This window comes from Mesoplodon bidens, assembly GCF_964165515.1.
Source record: "Mesoplodon bidens genome assembly, chromosome: 6".
Lineage (NCBI taxonomy): Eukaryota > Metazoa > Chordata > Mammalia > Artiodactyla > Ziphiidae > Mesoplodon > Mesoplodon bidens.
The window spans coordinates 803,936-831,481 of record NC_138162.1 but is presented as its reverse complement, the minus strand read 5'-3'; the positions used below and the strand labels follow the sequence as shown (position 1 = coordinate 831,481).

Genomic DNA, 27,546 nt, shown 5'->3' with positions numbered 1-27,546 from the left:
CTGCGCGCCAGCTCTTCGGCTCTATCTCTTAGCCCACCGGTACCGTCGACTCCCCCCCGCCGCCGACGCCGCCGCCGACGCCATGAGGGAGATCGTGCACCTGCAGGCCGGCCAGTGCGGCAACCAGATCGGCGCCAAGGTGAGCGGGGGCGTCGGGGCCGGCGCAGGTCTTCCGGGAGGGGCACGCGGGCGGCGGGAAAGATGGCGGCAGCGGGCGGGCGGCGGCGGCCCCGCATTGCGGCCCCGCGCGGCGCCCGAACCGGAACCGGAGCCGGGGCGGGGGCGGCAGCGAGGGCTCTTGGGGACGGCCCGGCGGCGGCGGCGGCGGCGGCGGCGGCGGGGGAGGGGAGGGCCGCTCCGTCCGGGGCGGGGCCGGCTCCGGGCACCTCTGGCGTGACTCAGCCCCGGCCCGGCCCGCCCGCGTCTCTCGCAGTTTTGGGAGGTGATCAGCGATGAGCATGGCATCGATCCTACCGGCACCTACCACGGGGACAGCGACTTGCAGCTGGAGCGGATCAACGTGTACTACAACGAGGCCACGGGTGAGACCCCCGCGCCCTTTCCCCACCCCCCTGCCACCCCGCGGCCCTCCCCTCGCTGACGCCTTCCCGCCCCCCCAGGTGGCAAGTACGTGCCCCGCGCCGTGCTCGTGGATCTGGAGCCGGGCACCATGGACTCCGTGCGCTCGGGGCCCTTCGGGCAGATATTCAGGCCGGACAACTTCGTCTTCGGTGAGCTGCAGATCGGGCTGGGGGGTGGCTTGATAGCCAGGGTGGCTCAAAGGTCAAGGGGTGCCCAAGGTCGCCACTTTTAGGACCGCAGAGCCGAGGTCCTGGTTCACTCTGCACTCCCAGTAGAAGCGGGGTTCAAGGACACTCTCCTTCCTCAAGTCACTCAATCCCCTCTCCTAAAGCGGCTTTGGGGGGAAGGCCCAGCTGTCCGCAGGCGCGGAAGGAGCAGGCAGATGTAATCTGCCAGCCGTGCAGGCTGAGTCAGAGGCAGTGGCAGTTCATCTGCCCTTGGGAGTTGGCGGAGGCTGCCCGTGGGAGCAGCTGGCTTGTTGTTCAACTACTTTAGCTTGAACTCTTTATATTTAATCCGGTACGTCGTTACGTTATCCGTTTGGGGGTCCACCTGCTGTACCTGCGGTGGGGGGGTTGTGTGTCACCTCACGCTGTGTCATCTGGCCTTCTTGGCACGGGTGACCCGTGGTGACCACATGCCTGGCCGAAGAGCGACTGGCTGCTCTCCTTTGCAGGTCAGAGCGGTGCCGGGAACAACTGGGCCAAGGGCCACTACACAGAAGGTGCGGAGCTGGTGGACTCGGTGCTGGATGTCGTGAGGAAGGAGGCCGAGAGCTGCGACTGCCTGCAGGGCTTCCAGCTGACCCACTCGCTGGGGGGCGGCACCGGCTCCGGGATGGGCACCCTCCTCATCAGCAAGATCCGCGAGGAGTACCCCGACCGCATCATGAACACCTTCAGCGTGGTGCCCTCGCCCAAAGTATCGGACACCGTGGTGGAGCCTTACAACGCCACCCTCTCCGTGCACCAGCTCGTAGAGAACACAGACGAGACCTACTGCATTGATAACGAGGCTCTCTACGACATCTGCTTCAGAACCCTGAAGTTGACCACGCCCACCTATGGTGATCTGAACCACCTAGTGTCAGCCACCATGAGTGGGGTCACCACCTGCCTGCGCTTCCCAGGCCAGCTCAATGCTGACCTGCGAAAGCTGGCTGTCAATATGGTCCCCTTCCCCCGTCTGCACTTCTTCATGCCCGGCTTCGCCCCACTGACCAGCCGGGGCAGCCAGCAATACCGGGCGCTGACGGTGCCCGAGCTCACCCAGCAGATGTTTGATGCCAAGAACATGATGGCGGCCTGTGACCCCCGCCATGGCCGCTACCTGACCGTGGCCGCCGTGTTCCGGGGCCGCATGTCCATGAAGGAGGTGGACGAGCAGATGCTTAACGTCCAAAACAAGAACAGCAGCTATTTTGTCGAGTGGATCCCCAATAACGTGAAAACAGCTGTTTGTGACATCCCACCCCGGGGGCTAAAAATGTCTGCCACCTTCATCGGAAACAGCACGGCCATCCAGGAGCTGTTCAAGCGCATCTCGGAGCAGTTCACGGCCATGTTCCGCCGCAAGGCCTTCCTGCACTGGTACACCGGCGAGGGCATGGACGAGATGGAGTTCACCGAGGCGGAGAGCAACATGAACGACCTGGTGTCTGAGTACCAGCAGTACCAGGACGCCACAGCCGAGGAGGAGGGCGAGTTCGAGGAGGAGGCCGAGGAAGAGGTGGCCTAGGGCTGTGCGGTACCGGGTGAAGCATGGAAGCCGTGGGAACTCTTTATTCACTCACAGCCTGTTCTCTGATAGGGGTGCCCCGTCTTTCTGTGTGTGTGTTTGTTCTTCTTGTCCTGACATCACATGCTGTACAGGTACCACCATTAAAGCGTTTTCACCGTGTCTGGTTGCGCCTCTCCAGTTCCTCCTGATAGGCCTTGCGGGTGCTGTTGCCAAACGTCAGCGTGTAGTTGTCCCGCGAGGCTGCGAGGGGCACCCCTGCAGCTGAGCCCCTGGGCTCGCCACGTGCGCAGGCTGAGCACGCGAGTGGCTGCTGGAGGGGTCAGCTCGGCCTGCGAACATGCAGACTCCTGGGAGCTTGGGGCTGCCCTGGGCCCCTGCCTCCTGAAGGCGGGTCTGGCCTGTGCACAGGAAATCTCTAGAAGGCCAGCGTGGTCTGGAGGCAGCTGGCCTCTGTCTGACTTTTAGTGTCAGGGCTGTGAAACCCTTCTACACTGGGGAAGAGGGGACATTGGGTAGTCCTGCCCCAAGGGAATCCTGTGGTCACACAGCTGGCCTTCTGCCTGAGGTTCAGCGCGGGTAATGGGGCCCAGCCCCCGATGCCTCCCCACAGTGACCCATAACCATGACCTTGTCTGGGGTGGGGGCGGGGAGCCTACTGCACTCACACGGTATGAACCCTGTGTAGAAAGGTATCGGGCCTTGGCTTCTGTATATGGTGTTGCTAGACCACTGCGTTCTGGGCGGCCTCTCGCCCGGGGCACGGATGGGATTTCTGAGCAGGAACTGCGGAAACAGGTAGGCGCTGCTATGTGCTGCCGCCCCCAACTGGTAACCGGTGAGCAGAATGTCCCGGTGGGTGCAAGGCTGGCATTCTCCTGGGAATGAGTGGCTCGGGGTCTTTACCCGTCTGTCCCCAGCACTCCGGAGCAGGGAGCCAAGACCTAGTCAGGAAGACGTTTGGGGGCAGGGGCGGGCGGAGGGGGAGCAGCCTCTTTGGGCCAGGCAGAGCTCCCTCTCTCCAGGGAAGCCAGAGCGCGGAGGCTGCCGCGCTCGCCCAGGGATGGCGTCCACACACCTGGCTCTTGTCGAACTCATCTGTGGCCTGTGCGACTCCATCGCGAAAATTCATCCCTATCACCCAGGCAAACCGAGGGACAAAGCCAGCGTAACCTGGGGAAGGAGGAGCCAGGGTCCTGCTCCCAGTCATGCCCATCTCCCACCGCCCCCCGGGCCTTCGCACCTGCTCGGGCCCAGGTCCTGCCTGGGCCCTTGGAGCCTTGCGGGGGCGTGTCGTGCCCAGGCCCCAGGCACCCACCTGAGATGGCCTTGCGCTGGATCAGGTCGGGGTGGTCCAGCTGGGGCGGCCTGTGGAAGCTGCCCACGTGTAGTGTCTCCTGCTGGTGGGCTGGGGGCGGGCACTCTTCCCTCCTGCAGGAGCACAGCTGGAATGGGGAGGGGCAAGTCAGCGCCCCAGCCCCCACCCGGCTCTGGCTGGGGTGAGGCTTGATCCCAGTGCTCCCAGTGTGTCTCTCAATTACCTGGTACTGCGTGGGGGCCTCATGGGCAGGGGTGGCACTCATCCAGGCCTCTTCCCCTAGTGCCAACTGCAGGCCCGGGTGTCCAAGGTCCCTGGAGCCCCCCTTCCTGCCCGGTGGGCAAGGGGGGGAGGGGTGGTAGGGCATGAAGCCTGCAGGCAGTGGGACTTCCCTGGATACATTCTCTCCTCCCAGCGGCACCTGGGCATCCACCTCCTGGGGTGGGAACTGGCCCAGAATCTCCAAGTTCTTGTAGGGCTTCAGACCTGTATGGACAGTGTAGCCTCGAGCCACAGCGGACATGGGGGCGTCCCGGGGGCTGCAGGGCCCGTGGGCGGGCGGCTTACTGGTGTTCTGGGAGACGCAGGGCTCTGTCAGTTCACGGCAGGGCGTAAAAGGCGGCTTGGACTTGCTGAAGTCCTCGATGGACCTGGGCTGGGCTATGGGGGACAGCACGGAGCACGGGCTCTTCTGCACACTGGCGTCCGTGAGCAGCTGTGCCGTGGTGCGCCCATAGGTGTTCCCCACCTGGTAGCGCAGCTGCGGGTAGAAGCCGGCATAGCTGTGGAGGAGAGAGGATCAGGGGTGGGTCCAGCCTACTGGCCACAGGCAAGATCCTCGACCCCGCCTACAGGATGGGGTCACAGCAGCACCTGCCGTCCGGGGCTCTTGGGGCTTGAATGGGCAGCACAGGCCAAGCACTGAGAACAGGGCTGGCCCACGGGAGGGGAGCTCTGTCATCACCACCATCGGGGTCCCATCCACCCAGCCATCTTCCAACAACAAGGGTCTTAAAGATGAGGCAACGGGGAGCTCTGCCCCCCACAAAGCATTGCACGGGTGGTCTGAGGCACAGGGGAGCCCACTGTACACGAGTCGGTCCCGCCAGGAAGGTATGGTGGGCATTGGACCCTGATGGTGGCCACCCGGGAGGCTGGTGGGAGGTGGCACTTGAGCCAAGCGTCATTGAGGCCTGTGGGGAAGTGGTGTGGGCACCATGGCTAAGCCCTGAGGGCAGCTGGTGTCCAGTGCTGCCCGGGGCCTGTGTAACATCCAAGGGGTGTGCATTGCTTTCCTCTTAAAAACTGCTCAAGAGAATGCAGGTTTGTCAGTCAACAAGCTGAGCGAGGCTGGGGCTGAAGGTGAGAGCCTCTTCAGTGTCACCAGAGTTGGGTCTGGTTCCTCCCAGCCTTTTCCTTGTCCGTGGTCTGTGTGTGTGTTGGTGTGCACACACACTCTGGAGGCCTGTTTCTATTCTTATGTATTAGGCTGTGCCGCACAGCATGCAGGATCTTAGTTCCCCGACCAGGGGTCCAACCCGTGGCCCTTGCAGTGGAAGCTCAGAGTCTTAAACGCTGGACCGCCAGGGAAGACCCCGTTTCTGTTGCTGACATGCGGGACACCTAGCAAGGTGGCCTGGCATCGGTGCCCATCAGTTTACTCCAGATGCTCCTCTCCTCTTTATGTTTTTAATTTAATTTTTTTTTTTTTTTTTTTGGCCGCACGGCATGTAGGAACTTAGTTCCCCAACCAGGGATTGAACCCATGCCTCCTGCCGTGGAAGTGCAGAGTCCTAACCACCGGACCGCCAGGGAATCCCCAGTTCATCTCCTCTTTATTTTATTATTTATTTATTTATTTATTTATTTTTGCGGTACGCGGGCCTCTCACTGTTGTGGCCTCTCCCGTTGCGGAGCACAGGCTCCGGACGCGCAGGCTCAGCGGCCATGGTTCACGGCGGCCACTCCGCGGCATGTGGGATCTTCCCGGACCGGGGCACGAACCCGTGTCCCCTGCATCGGCTGGCGAACTCTCAACCACTGCGCCACCAGGGAAGCCCCATCTCCTCTTTAAAGCGCGGAGTGCGCTATGGAAGGAGAGGCCAGCCTCCCCAGCAGTCATGCTGTCCCCAGTTTCTGCTCTCGACAAACATGCTGGCCACCTGAGATGGCTGCACCAGCAGGGCAGGTCGGCCGGGCCCTCTCGAACCCACCCCAGCCCTCCTGCCCGGCCCCTCCGGCCCTCGGCCTCACCCCCATTTCCCTGGCCTTCCGGGTTCCCAGGCTCCTGCTCAAGGGCCTCACCCTCTGGCCTCAGCTTCCTGGAGACCCAGCTCTGGGGCTCCCCTCACAGCCGAGCAACCTTCAGCCCTTAGGCCCCGGCCTTGCTCCCCCATCCTCGGGGACCCCAGCCTCCCCCCAGGGCTCCGGCGCTTACCCAGGGATGTAGTGAGGTTTCGGCGAGAAGAGGTTGTTCTTCTGAGTAGCTGTCATCGCGCCTCAGCTCTGCCTGGGCTGCCTTCAGCCCCTCTCGTGCCTGCACCTGGCTCTTCCAGAGGGGAGTCCTTGTTGCCTGGCAACCATTGTGAAGAGGCCTGGCATTGTTGGCCAGCACCTGGGCCAGGCCCCTTCCCACACCCTGTGAGCACTCCCGTTTTACGGGAGGCCCGGGGAGGCATCTCACTGAGGACAGACCTAGAGCTTGGAAAACGGGGACTGTAATTGCAGCTGAGTCGGTCCTGCTAGGTAGTGAGAGGCAGGGTCAGGTTTGAGCGCTTGCTGCCCGCAGGAGGCCAGTAGCCAACTGAAGGGCAGCCTCCCAGGGTGAGGCGAAGGGAGCCCCACCCCAAGCCCCCTCCTCAGATGCAAGGCCCTGGACGCTTTGGAGGCATTGCCACAAGGTTCCTGAGCTGGGGAGCTGCTGGGACTCTGTCCTGGAGGGCCTTTCCCCAGGAGCTGGGCACTGCTCTCCATTTTGAAGAAATCCTGATCTGTGCGTGTGTGTAGGGAGGACTTTCTAGCCATAAAAACGAAGAAAAATATAAAGGGAACGATTAGCAGGTTCAAATACGTGTCAAAAAAACAGTATAAACAATACTAAAAGGCAGATGACCAACTGGGGAAAAAGTTTGCAACAAGTGTTATGTGCAGATGTGATATCAGTGGAAACCTTACAAAACAAACCTATGAAAAATTAACACCCCAATAGAAAAATACATGTGAAATGGGCCTATAGTCAATGACGGCAGAGCCTCGGTCAAACAAATGCTAATGAAACGCTGATGCTGGCAGTTTCTGATGCTCCTTGCCAGCATGAGGACCACCTCTAATTTGGGGATACAAAGACTGCACAGGCTTTGACCCACTGCTTCCACTCGGTGCGTCTATCCTGAGGAAATGATCCATGTTTAGCTGAAGGCAGGTGTGCACGTCGTCCGCCATGGTGGATGGCAGTATTTGTTACAGGGAGAACTCCCAGCTACTCACGCCCAGTGACAAGGGCTCTGACAAGTTATACCTGCATCTGTGGGCGATTATGCCCTCAGAGAACACTGTGCACCACGGGAAGGGCCCCAGAGCACAGACTGGGAGCCCCCCCCGCCCTGATAAAAGGTGGGTTTCCTCAAGGAAGTCTCTATCAGTCTGCCTGTCCATCTGGAGCACCTCCCGAGGCCAGGCAGGGTCAGCGTCCGATGGGAGGGCTCTGGAGAGGAAGAGACAGGGGGTGCGGAGGAGGAGACATTCTTGGCCGGGCCCTGCCTGGATGAGGCCAAGGCCAGGGCTGAGCTGGTTGGCTGGTCAGCTCTGGAGGGCGCTGCAGGGCCCGGTGTGCAGATGGGGTCTCGCTCACTGGGCCTCGTCATTGTCATTCCTTTGCGTTTCAGCCTCAGCAGCCCCAGCCGTTTGTGATACCCTCCAGCCTCTGTGCCCCCAAGAAGACAGGCCTCCCCGCCTCAGCCTCACCTGGGCCGCCAGGCCTGCCTCTGGGGCGGGCACGGTCCGCTCAGAGCCAACCACTGTGGCTCCACTTTTCCGAGGCTGGGTTTGCCGCGGGGGTTCCTCTGCTCTAGGGAGTCTCCTGGACCCTGCACCTACCCCCACGCCTCCTTCGGCTGGCCCCTGCCCCCTTCTCCACCCTCTGCCAGGGGCTCAGTCCTCCCCAAAGACCTACTAGAGTGGAACCCAGCCCCCCAAGAGACCCCAAAGTCCAGGAGAGGGGAAGGGTTGGGGCAAGAAAGCGGGGAAGGGAGGAAAGGTGGCCGAGCCAGGAGTCACGGGCGCGGGGCGGCTGGGGGCCTCCTGGCCACGGCTGATCCCAGGGCAACCCACCTGGCAGGTCAGGGGAGGGGCACCTCCAGGGCTGCTTCCCCAGCGAGTCCCCAGCAACAGGGGGTGCCCATGACCAGCCAGCGAGGTCAGAGAGCCCCAGAGATGTCCCTGGGGGAGGGAGCCAGAGACCCTGACAATGAATTTTGACCAGAAGGCGGTGAAATTCCTGGCAAATTTTCACATCAATGCAGGCGAACACTGGACCCATGGCCCCCTGAAGCAGAAGCCACTTGTGACTTCCCAGTAACTTCCCAGGGCGCTGGGCGGGCTGGGGGGCGGGCAGCTGGCATAGGGTGGCTATTGGCTGGGGGCATGGTGGCCCCCAGGGGTGCAAGAGCTCCAGGCAGGCCTCAGGATGCTAACGGGCCCCTCCAGGAAGCCCCACCCACCTGCGCCCACAACCTGAGGGAGCTGTGTGAGGGCTCAGGACCCCCAGCCCCGGGCCGGTCCGGGGAGGCAGGCCGGTTGGGGGAGGCCCACCTGGAGGACCCAGGCCCAGAGCTTGCTTCTCGCCAGGGCTGGAGACACGCCCTCACGTCGTGACCGATCTGGGCCTCCCGGGCCCGACCAGGTACTGGATGCCAGATGCTTCGGCGCGAGAGTCCTCCCCACTGCCCCACTTCACCATCGGCTCACCGGCACCCCACCCGTGGTGTGCGCCCTCACCCCCGGAGTGGGACCCCGGCCACCAGCGCCCCCATGACGCTGCCCCCACCGCAGAGGGTGGTGGCTGCAGGGCGTGGCAGACCGTGTGGTTCCCTAGCGAAAGCCCCTTCACCCGGAACGCCCACTTCAACTGAGAGCGGGTTTGCCCGGTGGGTCCTGGGGTGGGGGCGGGGGCGGGGCCCCCGAGGGAGGGGCCTGCGGCGGCTTCGACCCGCAGTGGCCCTCGCCCGCCGACTACCAGCTGCCCAGCCCGCCCGCCTGCCCGGCCTTCAGCTTCAGGGGCCGCCTTGTTCCAGGCCCCCCCGAGGCACGAGCCCACTTGGGGATGCTGCAGGCCTGGGGTGCAGGGCCGCGGGCCCAGCCCCTCCTGCAGGCCCCTCTGCCGACGGGGGACGAGACCGGCCCTGGCTCCATCGCCTACGACATCCTTCCTGGGTGCCACCTGCCGGGCCCCTGCCCGTCCACTTTCTCCATGAGCCGCTCGCCCCTGCTGGCCTCCTGGGTGGGCTCCTGTAAGGAGGCGGGCGGGGGGCGGGGGGGGGAGGTGGGGACCGGGCAGAGGGGACGGGCGCGGTAACTGCACCCGCCTTCCCTCTGCAGCCTGCACCCTGCACCCTGGGCCCGGCTGCCTATGACGTGGAGGACCGCTATGACTCGCGCTTCCCCTCCGCACACGGGGGTGGTCATCCAAGGCTTGCGGAGTCCCAAGTGCCGCGACACTGGCCCCTTCTGTGCGCTCTCGAGCCCAGTGGGTGCAGCTGGCCCGCCCAGTTAGCACATGAAACCCTGGCCTTCTGGGCCTGGGGGCCTTCCTGGGCCTCTCTCTGGAACTCAATGCCCCCAGCCTCGCCTTCTGACCCTCTGGGCACCCGTGATCCACCCTCCCAGCCGGCCGACCCCTCTGACCTGTGGACCCAGCCTGGAGCCCCATCTGCCCACCCCCTTGTTACATAGAGATGCTGTTGCTTCTTCCGAATTCCGTGGTGTGCTTGGTGGCCTTGCCTGGTGAACTGCCCTGCAGACGTGGCCTGCAGCTAACCTGTCATGTCCGGCTCCACTTCCCCTTCAGTGCTCTCTCCTCTAGGGTGGGGTGGCCTGGGACAGGGTGGGAGGGGGCCCCGTGGGCAGTGTGGGACACCCCCATCTAGCCGTGCCATCCAGGAGAGGGTCTGGCTGCCAGTCTACCCAAGGATCAGGCTGCTTGCCGAGCCGAGGAACTGACCATTGCAGTGGAAGCGGGGGGCAGTCCTGAGGTAAGGTCAGCCTGCCCGGCCACCAGGTAGGGCCCACAGGACCAGGTCATTAGGGCCTGGCCCCCCTTCTTCCCGCACCTGCCCAAAGACCCTGTGAACTCACACGGGGCCGTGCAGGCCAAGCTGCAGCCGATAGACTCCCCAGGCTTCACCGTGAGGGCCCGGCCCCTGCCCACAGCAGCAGCCTGGCCACTGGACTCCTCATCACCATGGACCCGCCCTCCTACCCAGTGGTCGGTCCCAAGACTGCCTCCCTGCAGGGGCCTCACCTGCAGCTGGTGGTGGCTCCTGTCTCTGCACCAATTTCCCCAGGGGTCCTCCCTGTGTCAACCAAGCCCTGGGCCAGGCCCCCTTCTCTGTCTCCTCTGTCTAAGCTCAACCCCTTCAAACAGTCACCGCTCAAGAGCTGCTCCCATGGTGTTGGCATCATCCCTTTCCGCAGGGAAGCCAAGGACAAGGGAGTCTGAGCGTCGTGCCTGTGACCTCCTCCAGGACTGAACCAGCTGGGGGTCAAGCCCCAGCACCCTCAGGAATCAGAGCAGTGGGACTGCAGACTGTTGGCACTGAGCCCTGGGCTGACCAGCTCAGCCAGTGGGCAACAGAGACAGACCTGTGGCACCCTGGCCTTGGGAGTCTGGCCCAGGGTGGGAGGACCAGGAGCCCTCCTCTCAGCTGCACCACAAGCAATCCCTAGGTCTCAAAGCCAGGAGTGGGACCAGCAGGAAGGATGCAGCAATCCCCTCCAGCTGGGCTGAGGAGGGAGGGCTTTCCGGAGGGGGCTTTCAAGGATGAGTTTGCCGGGCAGCAGGAAGGGAATTTCTGGTGGAGCAGACCTCAGAAGCCAAGGCACGTGAAAAGGGAGAGGGTGTGATGTTTGGTGTGGCCAAGCTTGGGAAGACCCCGGGCTGGCGGGACAGAAGGAGGTGAGCTGGAGGGATGGAGAAGCTGCAGCGGGCTGCGTGCTGGGTTCGGGGGCTTGATGCTTAGCAGTGGGGAGCCCACGGAGGGTGGCGGGCGGGCAGTGACTGCTGCAGGCACTGTATGGGCATCTTGCACTGCAAGAGATGAGGGACACCATGGAATCCAGGGCTCACATTTGCAGCGAGTTGGGCTGGACCTCAGCCTGAGGGCCTAACACTTTTGGTTAGCAAGGGGGCTAGATGCTCAAGGTGACAAGAGGACAGCCATCCTTTGTCACCCTGTCACTGCGTGCCCAGGTCTCTGCTAGGCACTCCCTACTTGAGGCAAACTTAGTTTTGTTTTCTGTTTTTTCCTAAATTTATTTACTTTTGGTTGTGTTGGGTCTTCGTTGCTGCGCACGGGCTTTCTCTAGTTGCGGTGAGCGGGGGGCTACTCTTTGTTGTGGTGCGCGGGCTTCTCACTGCGGTGGCTTCTCTTGTTGCAGAGCACGGGCTCTAGGCGTGCAAGCTTCAGTAGTTGTGGCACCGAGGGCTCAGTAGTTATGGTGCATGGGCTTCTTTGCTCCGCAGCATGTGGGATCTACCCGGACCAGGGCTCGAACCCGTGTCCCCTGCATTGGCAGGCGGATTCTTAACCACTGCGCCACCAGGGAAGTCCCCACACTTAGATTTTGGTCTTTGCGACAACACTACGGTGTGAGCTTCGCCGGGTTGGACAAGGAAGAAACCAAGTTCCAGGATGAGAGAGGGTCGTGCACCTGGTGGGCGCTGTGAGGTCAGCAACAAGATTTTTCATGATTACTAAAACGCTCTCGGCTAAAATAGCAGCTATGAATCTCCTGAAGCAGACCGCGGCACCCCGCCCCCTGTGCTCCATCCCCCTCCACCGGTGCCCCCTCCCCCAGGCGCTCCGCAGCACTCCGCCCTCCCTCCGAGCCAACCCCGTTCTCCTTTGCCAGTAAACGGCTGCAAGCGCCGCGAGGCTGGGCGGGGTCGCGCAGGAGGGCGGGGCCCGGGTGGGAGGGGCGGGGCCCGGGTGGGAGGGGCGGGGCTTCCTTGACGCCCTGTGCGTCGTCCTGGCACCGCCTTCGCGCTCCATCTCCGCCAGGCGCGGGCCGCGGCGCAGTTCCCGGGAACCTCTGCGGGGCGTCGTTGGTGTTTCCGGGGAGTCGGTTGGCGGGCGGACCCGGCTCCTGTGCGGGGCGGAAGTGGGCGGCTGCGGTCCGAGGGGAGCCGCGCTGCGGGCGGAATCTGGCCGAGCTGGAGGGCGCCGGGGAGCGGAGCTCGGGCGGCCCCCGAGGCCCAGGCGAGCGGACAGCTGCGGGGCCTGCGGCGAGCGCGGCGGTGCCCGGGGATCGCGGAGGAGATGGGGCGCCGAGCCGGATTGGGGCCGGGGCCTCGGCCATGTTCGCGGGGCTGCAGGACCTGGGCGTGGCCAACGGCGAGGACCTGAAGGAGACGCTGACCAACTGCACTGAGCCGCTCAAAGCCATCGAGCAGTTCCAGGTGGAGCCGGGTGGAGGGGCCGGGTGGAGAGGCCGAGCGTCTGGGTGTGAGTCCGGCGGGGGGCGAGGTCGCGTGGGAAAGCGGGCAGATTTCTCTCCCTTCCGATCGCTGCGTCTGTTCCCCGGGCTGGAGGAACCAAGTGTCCTGAGTTGGGACTACGTCGACGGACATCTGAGTGGTTTCAAATTTTTGCAGTTACAGCCAGCGTGGCTGGGAACATCCTTGTGCCTGCCTCCTTGTGTACTCAGGGCATCCGGAGTGCCTGGCCAGACGGGGCTGTGGCTGAGGTTTCTCTTGTCGCCCGAAAAGTCACATCGAGCTCTGCTTCTTTAGACAGAAAATGGCGTGCTGCTGCCCTCCCTGCAGTCGGCCTTGCCTTTCTTGGACCTGCATGGGACGCCCCGACTGGAATTCCACCAGTCAGTGTTTGATGAGCTTCGGGACAAGCTGCTGGAGCGCGTGTCAGCCATTGCCACAGAGGGGAAGGCCGAGGAGAGGTAAGTGGGCGGTGAGATGGGCAGCCCCCTCCCCAGCCCGGGAACTGAATGTGCCCCGGTGGCTACACATCCCTACTGAAAAAGGGGCCGCCTGTGCACATCACCTGCCGGTCTGGGGACCGGCAGGGAGCTGCTTCTGACTTGGTCCTGGGCTGCTCCCTCAGTGCTGAGAGTCTTTCCAGGTACAAGAAACTCGAGGACCTTCTGGAGAAGAGCTTTTCTCTGGTGAAGATGCCATCTCTGCAGCCAGTGGTGATGTGCGTCATGAAACACTTGCCCAAGGTAACATCCGCAGGGCCAGCTTGCCCTGGGGAGGTTTCCTGAGCTGCCTGCCTCAGGAACGGCAGCTCTGGAGCACGTTCTCCACGCTGGCTTCTCCCTGAGCCGAGCCGCGCATTGACTGAAGCTTGGCACAAGCTCTGGAGCGTGGCGCCCTTTCTGGGAAAAAGCTGTTTGTGGGCAGCAGGGCTCCTGCCCCGTCAGAGCCTGGGGGGCCAGTTACAGGTGCCCCTGTCAGTTGGGGCTGGGCTGGATGTGGCTTCTGCTGTGGGGGGCTGAGGCCTGTTGGCTTGTCTTGAGGGAGACCCCTGGGGCACAGGTGCTGCTTATAGGTGGCCTCTGGGGTCATGTAGGTTCCTGAGAAGAAGCTGAAGCTGGTGATGGCCGACAAGGAGCTGTACCGGGCCTGCGCCGTGGAGGTTAAGCGGCAGATCTGGCAGGACAACCAGGCGCTCTTTGGCGACGAGGTCTCCCCGCTGCTGAAACAGTACATCGTGGAGAAGGAGGGCGCGCTCTTCAGCGCGGAGCTCTCCGTCCTGCACAACTTCTTCAGCCCCTCCCCCAAGACCAGGCGCCAGGGCGAGGTGAGGCGGGGTGGGGACACGTGCACGGCCTCCCCCGTGAAGCCCGGCTTGTCTGCTTCTAGAAGGCTGGGCTCGGATGTGGGGCTGGCAAGGGGCATTGCAGCACTGCGCCTGGGTGTGGGTCTACTTGGTCTTTTCTGCGTACTTTGAGCTCGGCAGCTTGGCCAGCCTCTTCAGCTAAGCTCTCTGTGTCTTCTTTCAGCCCTGGGAGTTTTCCTCTGTTTGTCTGTTTGATTCATTCCTTGCTTCAACAAACGCTTTTTTTTTTTTTATAAATATTTATTTATTTATGGCTCTTTTAGGTCTTCATTGCTGTGCGCAGGCTCTCTCTAGTGATGAGCGGGGGCTACTTTTCGTCGCTGTGCGCAGGCTTCTCATTGTCGTGGCTTCTCTTGTTGCGGAGCACGGGCTATAGGCGCGCAGGCTTCAGTATTTGTGGCACACGGGCTCCATAGCTGTGGCTCGTGGGCTCTAGAGCGCAAGCTCAGTAGTTGTGGCGCACGGGCTTAGTTGCTCCGCGGCGTGTGGGATCTTCCTGGACCAGGGCTCGAACCTGGGTCTCCTGCGTTGGCAGGCGGATTCTTAACTACTGCGCCACTTAACTACTACTTCCCTGTGCCAGGGAAGCCCAACAAATGCTTTTAGGGTGCTGACTCACTGCCCTGGACCCTGCACCCTTCAGTGACCCCTGGGGTACTGGGGCACCTGCCTGGGGTACTGCAGGCTCGTGTGGGGCAGACCCTATGCAGTAGATGTCACATTTCGGTCCCTGAGAGCTCCGGGGGTAGAGGAGGGCTGTGGAGACGGGGGGCCACAGAGCAATGCGGGGTGGGGGGGACAGGGCTGGAGGCCACCGTGGACACTTGACCTTTCCTGGTGAGGTGGGGGTCCCTGGCCTGGTTCCAGGATGACCCCTCAACCTGGGAGGGAGGTGACGGTAAGAGGCCAAACGTTGGCCGAGGCGCGTTTGACGTTTCTCTGTGTTCTTTCACCGCCAGCCTTCTCACCTGGGGTTTTGTGCGTGTGGCCTGAGGTAGGGCCTCACCTAATGTTTTCTCTCAGATGTTGGGCCGGTGCTCGCAGCACCACTCTCTGGACAGGCCGCTAAGTGTGTCAGAGCCCTGCCTGCGTTGCCTCCTCTTTCTTTTGGGGGAGCCTGGCCTCGGGCCGTGGTCCTGCCCCTTCTTCACTCTCCCCTCCAGGCCAAGGGTCCGCCTTGGAGTCCTGCCAGTGTAAAGGGAGAGCGCGGTGGCAGGTGACACGTTGCCCCGCCGTCCTCGGGCGGGTTGGGCCTTGGGGCTGTGGTTCTGTGCCCAGCAGGCCAGGCCGTGGTCAGGCTGGAGTGCGCGCCTGTCTCCGTGTTAGAGGTGCCGGTACGTCGGTGCCGAGACTCGGGTGATGCTCTATGCCTGCCCCACTTTTCGGGGTACCAAGGCCTGCTGGTGGGTCCTCGGCAGGGGCCCTAAGGTGGGCTGCCGTCCCTGCTGACCTCCCCACTCGCTGCATGCAGCCTATTGGGCTGCCTTGGTGTCTGTCACCCCAGGTGGCCCTGTGCATCCTTACGGCCAGTGTGCCCCAAGCGGGGCCCCCTCCTGTTGGCTGCCGCCTTGGCAGGAGCCTCCCAAATAGGGGCAGGGTGCAGAGGGGGGTGGCGGCCGCCGGGAGAAGGCGTGAGTGGGGTGGCTGCAGCAGGGCCTCGAGCAGAGGCTGAGCGTGGCGGTGCCGCCCATGCTCATCTGGGCCCGAGTCCCCCACGCCACCGGCTGCCCCGCCCGCCGACTCTGGTGGAGTCTGGGACCCGGGCTGACGGCCCCTCAGAGGAGCCGCAGGGCCTGATGGCGGGTGCCTTAAAGACAAGAACCGTCGCCACCCAGCACAAGCTGATTTTGTGAGAGAGGAAGCTTAGCCCCACGGGGTCACGGGGTGTGCGAGGCCGGCCTGGTGTCCCGGCAGGTGGTGCAGAGGCTGACCCGGATGGTGGGCCGCAACGTGAAGCTGTACGACATGGTCCTGCAGTTCCTGCGCACGCTCTTCCTGCGCACCCGCAACGTGCACTACTGCACGCTGCGCGCCGAGCTGCTCATGTCCCTGCATGACCTGGACGTGGGCGACATCTGCTCCGTGGACCCCTGCCACAAGGTGGGTGCCCGCCCCGCCCTCACTGCTCTCCCCCTCGGCTTCTCTTTCCCCTCCCCTTGGATGTGGCGGTCCAGGCACGTGGGCTCTGCCCTAGCCCCTGTGCCACCTCTGCCCACCCGGCTGGGGGACCGTGATGTCCCCTGGACGCCTGACCCAGAGCCCTCGGGGGCTGCTCATTGGCGAGCTCTGTGTTCAGGAACAGGGCTTTCTGCACTGCCCTTGTCCTGGCATAGGTGCCGTGCGGCCCCAGACGGCGTCCCTTCCAAGGGGCTTCGCAGCGTCACGCTCTGAGCCTGCACTGCCCCCCCGCACAGTGGGGGCCCTGGAGGGGCCCATTTCAGAACAAAACGCCCATTTTGCTTCTTTCTTGCACCACCTGGCCTGTGGGGATGTGGGCACTTGGGCCTATTTCCTTCGTGCTGTCCCATTCCTGGGCACAAGCCATGCCTCGGCGACTCGAGGTGGGGGTCCCGACGTTCACCCAAGGCTCAAGAAAGCTCAGGCAGCGGTGAGTGCTGCCTGGAGGCTGCGGTCTCTGGCCGAGTCCTGACCATGCCTCCTCCCTGCAGTTCACATGGTGCCTGGACGCTTGCATCCGAGAGCGCTTCGTGGACAGCAAGAGGGCCCGGGAGCTGCAGGGCTTCCTTGACGGAGTGAAGAAGGGGCAGGAGCAGGTCCTGGGGTGAGGGTCGGCCTCGCGCCGGGTCCTGTCCTCGGGCGTCCGGACGAGCGTGCTGTGGCCGCAGTCGGGAGCGGCTGTTTCTTCCAGTACATTTTAGGAGGACTGGTTGGCGCCCGTGCCCATGGCTGAGAAGCTCGGCTGCTGGGGTGAGGCCGTCACCGTCCCAGGCGAGCTGGGCGCCCGGGCTGGGGCTCCGGTGGCTGCAGCCACGTGGGGCCTGCCTGTGAGCTGAGAGGCCCGCCGCGCCCGGAGGTGGTGGGACCTGGCTCCCGGCAGGGCCCTCTCTGGGTGGGCTCTGCCTGGCCTCCTGTCTCAGCTCCTCGTTCCTGGAATTGTCTCTGTGGGAACCTGATTGAGTTTATGGAGTCTGGGTCAGGTTCTCAACCGGGACTGGACCTTAATTCTTTAAAAAACTATTTGATTCTTCAGTTTGTTAAGTAAGTTAAGGGCAAGTTACGAACCACAAGCTTTTGGAAAGCGGTCCTGAGCGGGGTGGGCTTTGTCCATGCGGAAGGGCCATCTCCTTGGGTCAGTGGCTTGGTGGGCCAGGAGCGTCCCTCACTGACGCCGCGGGCACGTCCTCACAGGGACCTGTCCATGATCCTGTGTGATCCCTTCGCCATCAACACCTTGTCACTGAGCACAGTCAGGCACCTGCAGGAGCTGGTGGGCCAGGAGCTGCTGCCCAGGGTGAGTGCGCCCGGCTGGCCGCATGCTGCCTTCTGGGCGACGTGTGGGTGTGGACCCCGGTCGCCCAGGTCCCAGCCGGGCCTGGGGAGAGCACACACACCCGCCAGGTGGAGGGCACGTGCAGCCAGACCCCCTGGCTGACTGCGGTCCGGGCGGGAAGCTCAGGTGAGCACAGCCAAGGCCTGTGTTTCCCTACAGGACAGCCCGGATCTCCTGCTGCTGCTGCGGCTGCTGGCGCTGGGCCAGGGGGCATGGGACATGATCGACAGCCAGGTCTTCAAGGAACCCAAGATGGTAACGGGGTCAGGCGGGCTCCTTCCTGCTGCCTTCTCAAGGGGCTGTGGGATGGGGTTTGGGGAGGTGGGGAGGAGGACGGGCCCCAGGCCCGCGTCCAGGAGGAAGAACGGGGGAAGGGGGCCGAGGGGCAGGGACGGTGCAGGACAGCTCTCGGGCCTCTGCCCCAGGAGGTGGAGCTGGTCACCAGGTTCCTGCCCACGCTCATGTCCTTCGTGGTGGACGACCACACCTTCAACGTGGATCAGAAGCTCCCAGCCGAGGAGAAGGCCCCAGTCACATACCCGAGCACGCTGCCGGAGAGTTTCACCAAGTACGGGCTGCGGGCGCTGGGTGGGAGGGCCTTCGCCTCGGGGCCCCTCGGGGCTGACGGTGCTCGGGCGCAGGTTCCTGCAGGAGCAGCGCATGGCCTGCGAGGTGGGGCTGTACTACGTGCTGCACGTCACCAAGCAGAGGAACAAGAACGCGCTCCTGCGCCTGCTCCCGGGGCTCGGTGAGTCAGGTGGGCAGCAGGGCCCAGCCGTGTCCCCTCACAGACGCCCGGCTCTCACCGCAGCCCGCGTTTGCGAAGAGCCACCTTAATCTTTTCCTAAGGGGCGAGAGGCGTGGAGCCCCTCAAGTCCTCAGACCATTGAGAGAGCCCCCCCTCCGCGGGGGTGAAGAGGCCGCTTCCCCTGGGAGCCTTGCTCTGCCTGGGGTTCGAGGGAGGGATCTGAGTGGACCCCTTCAAGGGTAAGGGAGTGCCCGGCCAGCGCGCTGCACGACAGGCCCGGGGCCTCTGCTGGCCTGTCCCGAGGCATTGCGGCTTCCTGGGGAGGATCTCACGCCGCACTGTCTGACAGTGGTGCGTGCTGTTTCCCGACTTTTCCACGTGGAGGAAGCGGCCCATTGTGGGTATTAGTTTCTACCCAGCCGCCACCTAACCGATCAACAGGAACTTATCCTTGCGGTTCTGGGGGTCGGAAGTCTGCAGTGAGTCTCCCGCGGCTGAAATCAGGTGGGGGCAGGGCGGGCTCCTCCTGGGGCTCCAGGGAGAAGCCCCTTCTTGTCTCCTCCAGCTTCCAGGAGCCGCGTCCTTGGCTCCTGGCCCCTTCCCAGTTCATCTGTCCAGCTTCTCCCGTCCTCCTGTCTCTGGCTTTGACTCCTGCCTCCCGCCTTCCTCTTCTGAGGACCCGTGATCACCGTGGGCCCACCCGGGGCGTGCAGGGCCATCTTCCGTCTCGGGGCCCGGTGCCCCTCAGGTGGCGCGGTCACAGGCTCCTGGGTCAGCACGTGGCGATCTCAGGGGCGACAGCTTGTCTCTCTGTTTCGGGGGCTTCCAGGAGCACAGTCATAAGGAACTTGGATTTGCCTCATCCTTTCTGCTCACTTTTGAACTTCTGTATCTTTCTTGTTTAATCGTGTCTGTAGACACAGGATGTCCCGCAAGGCGGGAGCATCAGTGTCTCCCAGCCACAAGCTGCCGCCTGGGGGGTGGGGTGCGGGGCTTCAATCATGTTCAGGGAGAGTGATCTCGTTCTTTGGTGTAACTAGTAGCTTCTAGAAAGAAAGGATGCTGGTTTTTAAAGTTCTTTATTTTTAAACTTTTTTTTGGTGGGGTTTTTTTGTTGTTCTTTTTTTTTTTTTTTTTTTTTTTTTTTTGCGGTCCGCGGGCCTCTCACTGTTGTGGCCTCTCCCGTTGCGGAGCACGGTCTCCGGATGCGCAGGCTCAGCGGCCATGGCTCACAGGCCCAGCTGCTCCGCGGCATGTGGGGTCTTCCCGGACTGGGGCATGAACTCGCGCCCCCTGCATTGGTGGGGTTTTTTGATGAAACCCAAGTAAAGAGCACAGGATCGTGAAGGCCAGTGCCCATCGCCCACCTGCACGGGGGTCCGCGTGCAGCTGCCGTCCCGTCCGCCCAGCAGTCTGTACGTAAACCCGGCAGACTAGCTTGGCACGCTGCAGCAAGTGTCTCTACAGGAGACAGACTCTTAAAACCCACGACCTTGGCACGTGGTTGGTTGGGGTCCAGGTCCCCCGACTGGCCGCGTTGCCCCAGTTGTCATAACGTTTTTGTGCGGATAGTTTGTTCAAGTCAGGAGTCAAACAAGGGCCTCCCTTCACCTGGCTTCTCCGGCTACCTCTCAGGTCTTGTGATCTGTAGGGCTACGTGGGGTTTGCTGGGGGAACCAGGGCGTTTGTTCCCCGGTCGGGACTTTGCTGGCAGCATCCCTTGGGGCAGTGACCATGTGCCCGCCCGAGTGTCCTGTAAACTGGCCGCGAGGCCAGCCGAGCCCCCGGTCAGCTGTGCAGCAGGGGCGCACCCCAGGCGTGTCCGGTGGGGTCGCGTCTCCTGTGCGTTAGGGGTTCGGTGGCTGGGGTCGCGTCGGCGTTTCTGTCTCAGCTGCTGTGCCTGCCCACGTGCGCTCGGCGGTGTTGGCCGGTGACTGCTGCGATCGGTTGGTAGTTACTTTCGCCATCTCTCTCTTCTGAGGTTTGACGGCCGTGGCTTCAAAAAAAGAAGGCCCGTTTGCTCCATTCTCTCTCCTCTAGAGCCCGTGGTCTGGTAGACCTGCCGGGCCGGCCCTCGGCACTTCTGTGTCTCCTCTCGCTACCGGCCCGTTCAGCTTTCCCTCTGCTGGAGTCCACTTCATCCTGAGCCCCTTGGCTGCTGGGCAGAGCCACCCGTGATGGGCTGTCGTCCCCTCCCCACCCTTGCCCTGGAGCCCCGCCCCTACCGTCTGCTTCCCCTGTCCAGGCCCGGGTTCTGGCCCTCAGGCCCGGGTCGGGGAGGTGGGTGTCGGGCGAGCTGGGCGACGCCTGCTGTGCTTGCAGTGGAGACCTTCAGCGATCTGGCGTTCGGGGACATCTTCCTGCACCTGCTCACGGGCAACCTGGCGCTGCTGGCGGACGAGTTTGCCCTGGAGGACTTCTGCAGCAGCCTCTTCGACGGCTTTCTCCTCACCGCTTCCCCGAGGTGCCCGTCCTCTCGGTCCACATCTCGGTCAGGGGCGCCGGGCACAGCTGGGGAGGGGGTGGGAGGGCGGCTCTGCAGCCGCCTGCAGCCCAGCGCGGCCTCTTCCAGGAAGGAGAACGTGCAGCGGCACGTGTTGCGGCTCCTCCTCCACCTGCACCACCGGGTGGCCCCGTCCAAGCTGGAGGCTCTGCAGAAGGCGCTGGAGCCCACGGGCCAGGTGGGTGCCCTCCCCCGCCCCGCCCCAGGCTGGCTGGCCTGCCTGCCTGTGTGCGTGCGTGCGTGCGTGTGCGTGTGTGTGTGTGTGTGAGAGAGAGAGAGAGAGACAGACAGACAGACAGACAGAGAGACAGAGAAAGGGAGAGGGAGAGAGATCTGTGTGCACTCGCTCTGGGCCTGCCCCGAAGCCACGCGCTTCCCCCCCACAGAGTGGAGAGGCAGTGAAGGAGCTGTATTCCCAGCTCGGTGAGAAGCTGGAGCAGCTGGATCGGAGGAAGCCCAGCCCGGCGCAGGCCACAGAGACCCCAGCCCTGGAGCTGCCCCTCCCCAGCGTGCCCGCCCCGGCTGTACTCTGAGGCTCTGCCTGGGGCTGCTCAGGGGTGGGCAGGGCCCCCGGTGGGGATGTGGCCCTGGTGGGCCAGGGGAAGAGGCTCCTCTGTGCCTGTGAGAGCAGGAGCCCGTCTCTCCTGGAGGTGGACTGACTGGGGGTGGGCTGAGCAGGGACCCCGGGGACCGTCCTGTGGGCAGGGCACCCGTGCTCTGCACCTCAGCCTCCCCTGGAACTTGGTCCTGGGAGGTGTGTGCCTCCTGCGTGAATGGGACCCGTGTCCCTGCTGCTTGTGGTCCCCGGCCGGCTCCCTGGAGCACAGGCCTGCTGCAGGTCTGCTGCCCCCTGCCTGGCCCCTCGCACTCCCACGCCCTGGAAAGCTGCTTGCTTGTTCCTCCTCGCGTGTGGGTTTCCACTGCTGTCAGGCAGACAGGCAGCAGTTGGCATTAGGAAAAGGACACCTGTTTTCCAAGGGGCGGGGGGCAGGGTCCGAGCCCTGAGGGGAAGAGGGCGGGCCGGCAGGGTTGGCGCCCAGATTGGCAGAATCGAGGAGCATGCTGGGGTCGGGGGTCTGCAGGTGGAGCCCAGCTCTCCACGGAGCTCCTCCCCTGTTGACAGTCCCGTGCAGCACATGGGGGAGGAGAGCCCAGGCTCCCCTGCCGCCTCGATTTGCCCTCAGCTCCGTGTGCTCGGCCACGTGAGGGTCTGCTGCTGCTCATAGCGAGACGTTCACTTTTGTAAATAAAAGGCGTTTTGGTAAATCCAGCAGATGAGCTGTTTCTGTGCATGCCCAGGGTTGGTTGCAGTGCAGGCTGGCGAGTGCTTTCCTGGCGCCTTTGTCCTGGCGCCTTTCTCCGTGGGCACAGTCTGGATGCCCAGCCCCGTCCGGGACAGCAGCTGTGGATGGTGAGGCCTGGGGCTGGCTGCGCCCGGGGCCAAAAGACTCGACACGGTCAGCCCTGGGTGGGCCTCAGTGCCCATCACCAGTGCTGACATGTTGCCGAGGGGCAGGCTGTGTGGAGGTCACTGTGACCTTGACAGGTGCGGCTCTGCAGGTGTTGGGGAGGGACTGGTCGAGATGGTGACTGAGGAAGCAAACCCCCGGGGTGTGGGCGTCAGCAGTCGGGAGGAGCCGGTGTTTGTGCGCTGATGGGAGCAACAAGGGATGAAAAGCGGATGGGGCTTCGGGGGACGGCTGGGGTGTCACTGAGCGGGGGAGGGGCAGCGCCAGGCCCAGGTGGGCCCCGCGGGAGCAGCGCGTTCCCAGGGAGGAGGCGGGGACCCCCTTCCAGCTGCTGCTTTTCCTCCGGGAGCCAGGGGGCCAGGGGGCCGGGTCCTGGGCTGGGAGGCAGAATGGGGCAGAGGTGGGGCCCGAGGAGAGGATGAGGAAGGCACGGGGCCCGTGTGACCCCCCTGAGGCTCATGGTCAAGGGGGACAGAAACCAGTCGGCGAGGCCAAGCTCCTTCAGCCCGGACGAAAGGACCGGGGACCAGAGGCCCCCGGTGGGTGGGGCTCGTCAGGTGGAGGGCGTGAGCTGCAAGGACTGACAGGGTGGGGGTGAGGGCTGCAGCAACGGAGAGCCCCAGGTGGGCCGGTGGGAGGGGGCAGCTGAGCTCAGGGACCCTCTGGGGCTGCGGGGAGGCTGGGGGGTGGGAGGTCTGGTCAGAGGAAGGGAGCGTCCACACGGGAATTCGGGGAGGAGGGAGCACGTGTGCGGTGCGGGCCCTGCCCACCTCCAGGCCAGCAGTTTGGGAACCTGAGCCCACACTGGGCTGGTGGAGGGGTCGGGCATGGGCAGCGAGGTGAGGAGTCTGCAGAGACCAGGTTGAAGATGTGGACCTGAATTCGGGGCTGGGGACAGGGCTGGACAGGGCTGGACGGGGCACGGGCTGGAGGGAGGGGTAGGAGGGCATCATACGGGCGTGGTGGGCCTGGTCCTAAAGGGTAGGGACAGGTGGGGCCCCCTTCACCCCTGGAGATGGGGGAGAAAGTACAGAGGAGGCGGGCCTTAGTGCAGGGCTCAGGCTCACCCTTGACCCCGCTGGGGGCAGGCCCTCTGAGGCACGACTTTTTTGACTCCTGCCACACCCCACGTACAGGCCCCCTCCTCACCCAGTGATGGGGCTCTGGACCCCAGCAGGTTTGGGACCAGCATCTGGCAGAAGCAGCTGCCAGCCAACGCCCCCGCCCCCACCCCTGTGCACCTTTTCCGGCGTCTGCCTGTCAGGGTCCCCTGGGGTTCTGTGTGTCAGAAGAAGCTGGGAGACTGTAGAAAGCCTGAAGACCCCAAAGGACCCCACCCTCATACCGGGGCCGTGGGGCACCAGCAGAGACCTGGACAGATATCCTTCCGTCCTGCTTCCAGGAAGGCCTGGGCAAGGGCCACATGGTGGGTGAGGCCCGAGGGGTCCCTAAGCACCTGGCCCAGCACAGAGAGGGGCAGCGGGTCTCACAGCTGGAGAGGAGGAAGCGGAGGAGCAGTGGTTTCTCAGTGATCCTGCCAGAGGGCACCGGACACACATGGACAGGCAGGAGCCCCGTATTCTGGGGAGGATGGGAACCCCCAAGCCCGTGAGTGACTTCTCCCTGATGCAGGGTGGGCAGGGAGGTGGAGGGAAGCTGGGAAGTGGGGAGGGATGGCATGCTCAGCAGAGGGACCCGTGTGGGCAGAAGTGTGGAGGGTGAGGGACAGGGAGGCTGGAGGATGGGGGCTCAGGACTGCCACCGCCCGTGGGACACAGCTGAGCTCGGGGGCCAGGACTGGTCTGGGGGCATTACTGGTTAGCAGACCCGCTCCAGAGGGGAGGGTCATCCAGGCAGGCCAGTCTACACAGAGATGGGAACGGGGGTAGGGGCGGGGCCACATGAAACTGGTGGCCGGGGAAGGGTCCAGAGTCTCCATCTGCCAACTCCTGGCCCAAGTTCTTTCTAAATTTGCCCTCCGACCAGGGCCCTGAGTCATGCGTGGGTTTTTTTCCCCCATTCTAGAACTTCCTGCCCTGTCCTGGGGTGGGGGCTCTAGGTCGGGGTACAGGAGAAGACAAAGGGGGAGGCTGAGGGTGGGAGCGCCGTGGAGCCCGGGACCTGGTGGAAGAGGGGGAGGAAGAGGAAACGAGCCCTACTCTGTGAGCACCCAGATTGGGCTTAGGCGGGGGGAAGAGGGGAGAGGGTTGGAGGACCCCAGCTGGGAGAGAACCCTGCCCGCCCGCTCCGCCTCTGCTAACCGGCAGCCTGGACACGCCTATCCCCCCTCGCTGTGGGCCCTGCGGGGGGCAGGGGGTGGTCAGGCGCAGATGTCCCTGGGGAGGTGGGGGTCCTGTGGAGGGCAGGCAGAGGAGCAAAGGCACGTGGGACCAGGGGAGGCAATGCCCTCGGCCTCACCGGGTGACCGGGGCCTGGGCTGAGTCAGGAGGGCTGGGAGGGCTTTAAGGTAGGTGACCAACCGGCCGCGGTACCTGGGCGAGTCAGCCGGCCTCCCCCTCGGGTGCCTCCGTCCAGCCTGAGTCCCGCCCGCTCCACACCCCTGACTCACTTCCTTTGCAAAGAAGCGGAAACCTCCCCAGAGCTTCCTCCGCTTCGGAGGAGGTGTCGCTGCCCCTCTGAGCCTGAGCTGACCCAGTGAGGCTCCGGACCCCATCCCGACCCCCGCCAGGAAGCCAGCACATTCTGCTTCCTGCGTCGCAGGCCACAGCCTCTGGCGTGGGCGGGGGGCCGCCCTGGGGGGCTGGGGGCGGGCCAGCGAGAGCCTGAGCTGACGCAGCTGCAGGTAGTGGGGAGGGCCGGGGGCACCCACCCCACCTTTCTCCAGCTGTCTCCTCAGTGGCTTCATCTCTCCTTCTCCGGGTCTTGTCTTTCTGTCCCTCTTTTCACCCTACCCCACCCGCCTCTAGGGGGCTCCCTGCCCCCAACTCCATTAGTGTGCCCACTAGAGCGATGCTGGGAGGCCTGGGCTCAGCTTGGGGACAGGGGCCCATTCTGGAAAGCAGAAGTTCCGGCCAGACCGCCCCACCACCACCAAGTGTTCGTGGGGGAGGGGCATCTCTGAACTCTGGGGACGCTTGGGCCTCTGCTTCCCACGCCCCCCTCTAGGGACCGGAGGGCCCCAGGCGCCCGGCAGTCGAGCAGCGTCAGGGGCGGGGTCCGGCCTTGACCCTGCTCCACCCCTAATTGGCGCCAGGTCGGCACCGACTCCGACTCCTCCTCCAGGAAGGCCGGGCGGCGGCCGTCCGATAAAATGCGCCCCCGCCCCCCACCCCCCACCCCCCCTACCCCCCCCGCAGCCACTTCCTCAAGGCCCGAGGCTGTTTATGCGAGGATCCGAGAGATCTGCATTGGGGCCCGGCGGAGAGCCGCTTCCTGGTCAGAGGGGCGAGGCCGGTACCAGGCCCTGGCCTCGGGGCAGCGGGCCGCACTCCGGGGGGCCTCGCGGGGGGGGGGCTGAGATCTCGGGGGAGGGTCACAGTCGGCCAGGCGGAAGTCTGGAGACCCTCCCCGTCTTCCTGTTGCAGGGAGGGTGACCTGCATGCCAAGCGCCGCCCCTGCGCCATGGACCGTGGCCAGCCCAGCCCGGAGCCCGCGGCAGCTGACCCCGTCGCCCCCGGCCCGAGCGTGATCGCGCCCGTGCGCGCCGTGGTCCGCCTGCGCCGCTGTGTGCGCCTCCTGCGCAAGCGGTGCCTCCCGCCTCCGGCCGTGAGGCCGGACTCCGAGCCCCGGGCGCCGCGCGCGGACCCGGACCAGCCGCAGTTCTTCACTTTCGACGGCCCAGCGGAGCTGTCCTCGAGGCCGCCGCGAAAGAAGCGCCGGCGCAGCCGCGTGGTGCTCTACCCCGAGACGTCGCGCAAGTACCGGCCGCGGGCGGAGCGCCGGAGCCGCGCGCAGCGTTGCCTGTTGTTGCTCGTGGCCATCGTGGGCTTCCAGGTGCTCAACGCCATCGAGAACCTGGACGATAACGCGCAGCGCTATGACCTTGACGGGCTGGACAAGGCGCTGCAGCGTGCCGTGTTCGGCCAGCCGGCGGCCGTGGAGCGCATCGTGGCGCTGCTGCGGGACTACCTGGCCACGCACGTGCACAGCCGCCCGCTGCTCCTGGCGCTGCACGGGCCCAGCGGCGTGGGCAAGAGCCATGTGGGCCGCCTGCTGGCGCGCCACTTCCGCGCGGTGCTCGAGGACGGCGCGCTCGTGCTACAGTACCACGCGCGGCACCACTGCCCCGAGCCGCGCGCCGCGGAGGACTGCCGGCAGGAGCTGGCGCGGCGCGTGGCCGACGTGGTGGCGCGGGCCGAGGCGGAGGAGAAGACCCCACTCCTGGTTTTGGACGACGTGGAGCTCCTGCCGCCGGCGCTGCTGGACGAGCTGCACGGCTTCTTGCAGCCGCAGCGCTCGCACCACTTCCACAACGCCATCTACGTGCTCCTCAGCGGCAACGGCGGCGCGGAGGTCACGCGCTTCGTGCTGCAGAACGCGTCCCGCGCGCTGGCCCTGCGCGCAGACGGCGCCCACGGGGCCGGGGCCGCGGCAGTGGCGGCACAGGCCGAGGAGGAGCTGCGCGCCAGCCTGAGGGCGCTCCTGGTCCGCGAGCACCCGGTGTGGCAGGCCGCGGCCATCGTGCCCTTCTTGCTGCTGGACAAGGGGGACGTGGTCAACTGCTTCCGGGACGAGATGGCCGGGGAGGGCTTCTTCCCGGAGCAGGCCCGCGCCGAGCTCCTGGCCGCGCAGCTCAGCTACTACCGCGTGGCTGGCCGCGAGTTCGCCGTCACTGGCTGCAAGCAGGTGGTGGCCACCGTGAACCTCTTGTAGCGCAGGCGCCACCGGGCGCAGTGGACGCCCACGGGCACGACGGGACGTTGGTTTGACAGTGGCAGTTGGAGGGAGGGGACCCTGTGGATTTGCCCCAGGCCTCTAAGCCCCGAATAAATCTGTCCATGGCCCTCCGCCGGTTCACACTGGGACCTGGGGGGACCGGTGGGGCTGGGTCAGCTCTGAGCTCCTCTGCCAATTCCAACCCTCTTCAGAGCCCCAGTCTGCCACCTGCTGGGTCCTTAATTCAGCCTGCATTCTTCAGCGCCAGTATGTCCCACAGGGCTGGCTCCCCAGGAGTGGGTAGGTCTGTGTCCGTGGGACAGAGAATAGGTGACGGCAGAGAGGGTGAACAGACCCCAGGGACACATGGCTGGTCCCCTGCAGAGCCGCATGTGGCCACGAGTCTTTCGGATGCTGGCAGCAGCCGAATACACACTCCCCCCCCCACATAACCTGCTCATCCCGGGGGCCTAAAGTTCTGGATGCTTCGCCACTGCAAGAATCCCATGGGTCTGCCTGGACTTCTCGTGGCCTTTTGGGCCCAGGAGCTCCCCGGGAGGCAAAGGGATGGGTGGGGGGCTCCACCCACTGAGCTGGTCCAGTGGGATATCCCCTAAGTGGTCCAGAAGGGGGACTCTCGGTGACAGCAGCAGGAGGGGGGTCCACGTCGGGGGCCCTGACCTCCGGGTCCCCCTGCGCTGCCCACCAGCCTGCTCCAGGGTGCTGACCTCGGGGGAGGCCTCCGAGTAGGGATCCCTCAGACCGCAGA

General features: G+C 64.5%; 4 protein-coding genes across 9 annotated transcripts; 3 read left to right on the top strand and 1 right to left on the bottom strand.

The window, feature by feature from the left end:
* TUBB4B (tubulin beta 4B class IVb) lies at positions 1-2,481 on the top strand. The gene is made up of 4 exons (XM_081237641.1): positions 1-139; positions 434-542; positions 621-731; positions 1,259-2,481. The coding sequence occupies exons 1-4, from the start codon at positions 83-85 to the stop codon at positions 2,317-2,319; spliced, it is 1,338 nt and encodes a 445-aa protein (XP_081093767.1). The 5' UTR covers positions 1-82; the 3' UTR covers positions 2,320-2,481.
* CIMIP2A (ciliary microtubule inner protein 2A) lies at positions 2,474-6,130 on the bottom strand (the record flags this gene model as incomplete). The annotated part of the gene is made up of 7 exons (XM_081237066.1): positions 2,474-2,562; positions 2,988-3,105; positions 3,398-3,492; positions 3,638-3,764; positions 3,861-4,123; positions 4,205-4,419; positions 6,075-6,130. 7 exons carry the CDS (start codon positions 6,128-6,130, stop codon positions 2,474-2,476), a joined length of 963 nt encoding a protein of 320 aa, XP_081093192.1.
* Positions 6,131-12,066: 5,936 nt separating this feature from the next.
* Positions 12,067-21,738, top strand: NELFB (negative elongation factor complex member B). Of its 2 annotated transcripts, none has more exons than XM_081237282.1 (13): positions 12,067-12,311; positions 12,645-12,808; positions 12,991-13,090; positions 13,441-13,671; positions 15,625-15,810; positions 16,380-16,492; positions 17,080-17,182; positions 17,381-17,476; positions 17,647-17,789; positions 17,863-17,969; positions 20,292-20,433; positions 20,542-20,650; positions 20,859-21,738. In XM_081237282.1, the coding sequence occupies exons 1-13, from the start codon at positions 12,210-12,212 to the stop codon at positions 21,003-21,005; spliced, it is 1,743 nt and encodes a 580-aa protein (XP_081093408.1). In that variant the 5' UTR covers positions 12,067-12,209; the 3' UTR covers positions 21,006-21,738. The 2 variants fall into 2 exon arrangements, with proteins under 2 accessions (XP_081093408.1, XP_081093409.1); XM_081237283.1 differs by having other exon boundaries at positions 12,304-12,357.
* TOR4A (torsin family 4 member A) lies at positions 20,571-27,020 on the top strand. Of its 5 annotated transcripts, none has more exons than XM_081237288.1 (2): positions 20,571-20,650; positions 25,487-27,020. In XM_081237288.1, exon 2 carries the CDS (start codon positions 25,524-25,526, stop codon positions 26,772-26,774), a length of 1,251 nt encoding a protein of 416 aa, XP_081093414.1. In that variant the 5' UTR covers positions 20,571-20,650; positions 25,487-25,523; the 3' UTR covers positions 26,775-27,020. The 5 variants fall into 5 exon arrangements, with proteins under 5 accessions (XP_081093414.1, XP_081093410.1, XP_081093413.1 ...); XM_081237284.1 differs by lacking the exon at positions 20,571-20,650 and adding an exon at positions 23,250-23,549; XM_081237287.1 differs by lacking the exon at positions 20,571-20,650 and adding an exon at positions 24,178-24,408.
* Positions 27,021-27,546: the final 526 nt, after the last annotated feature.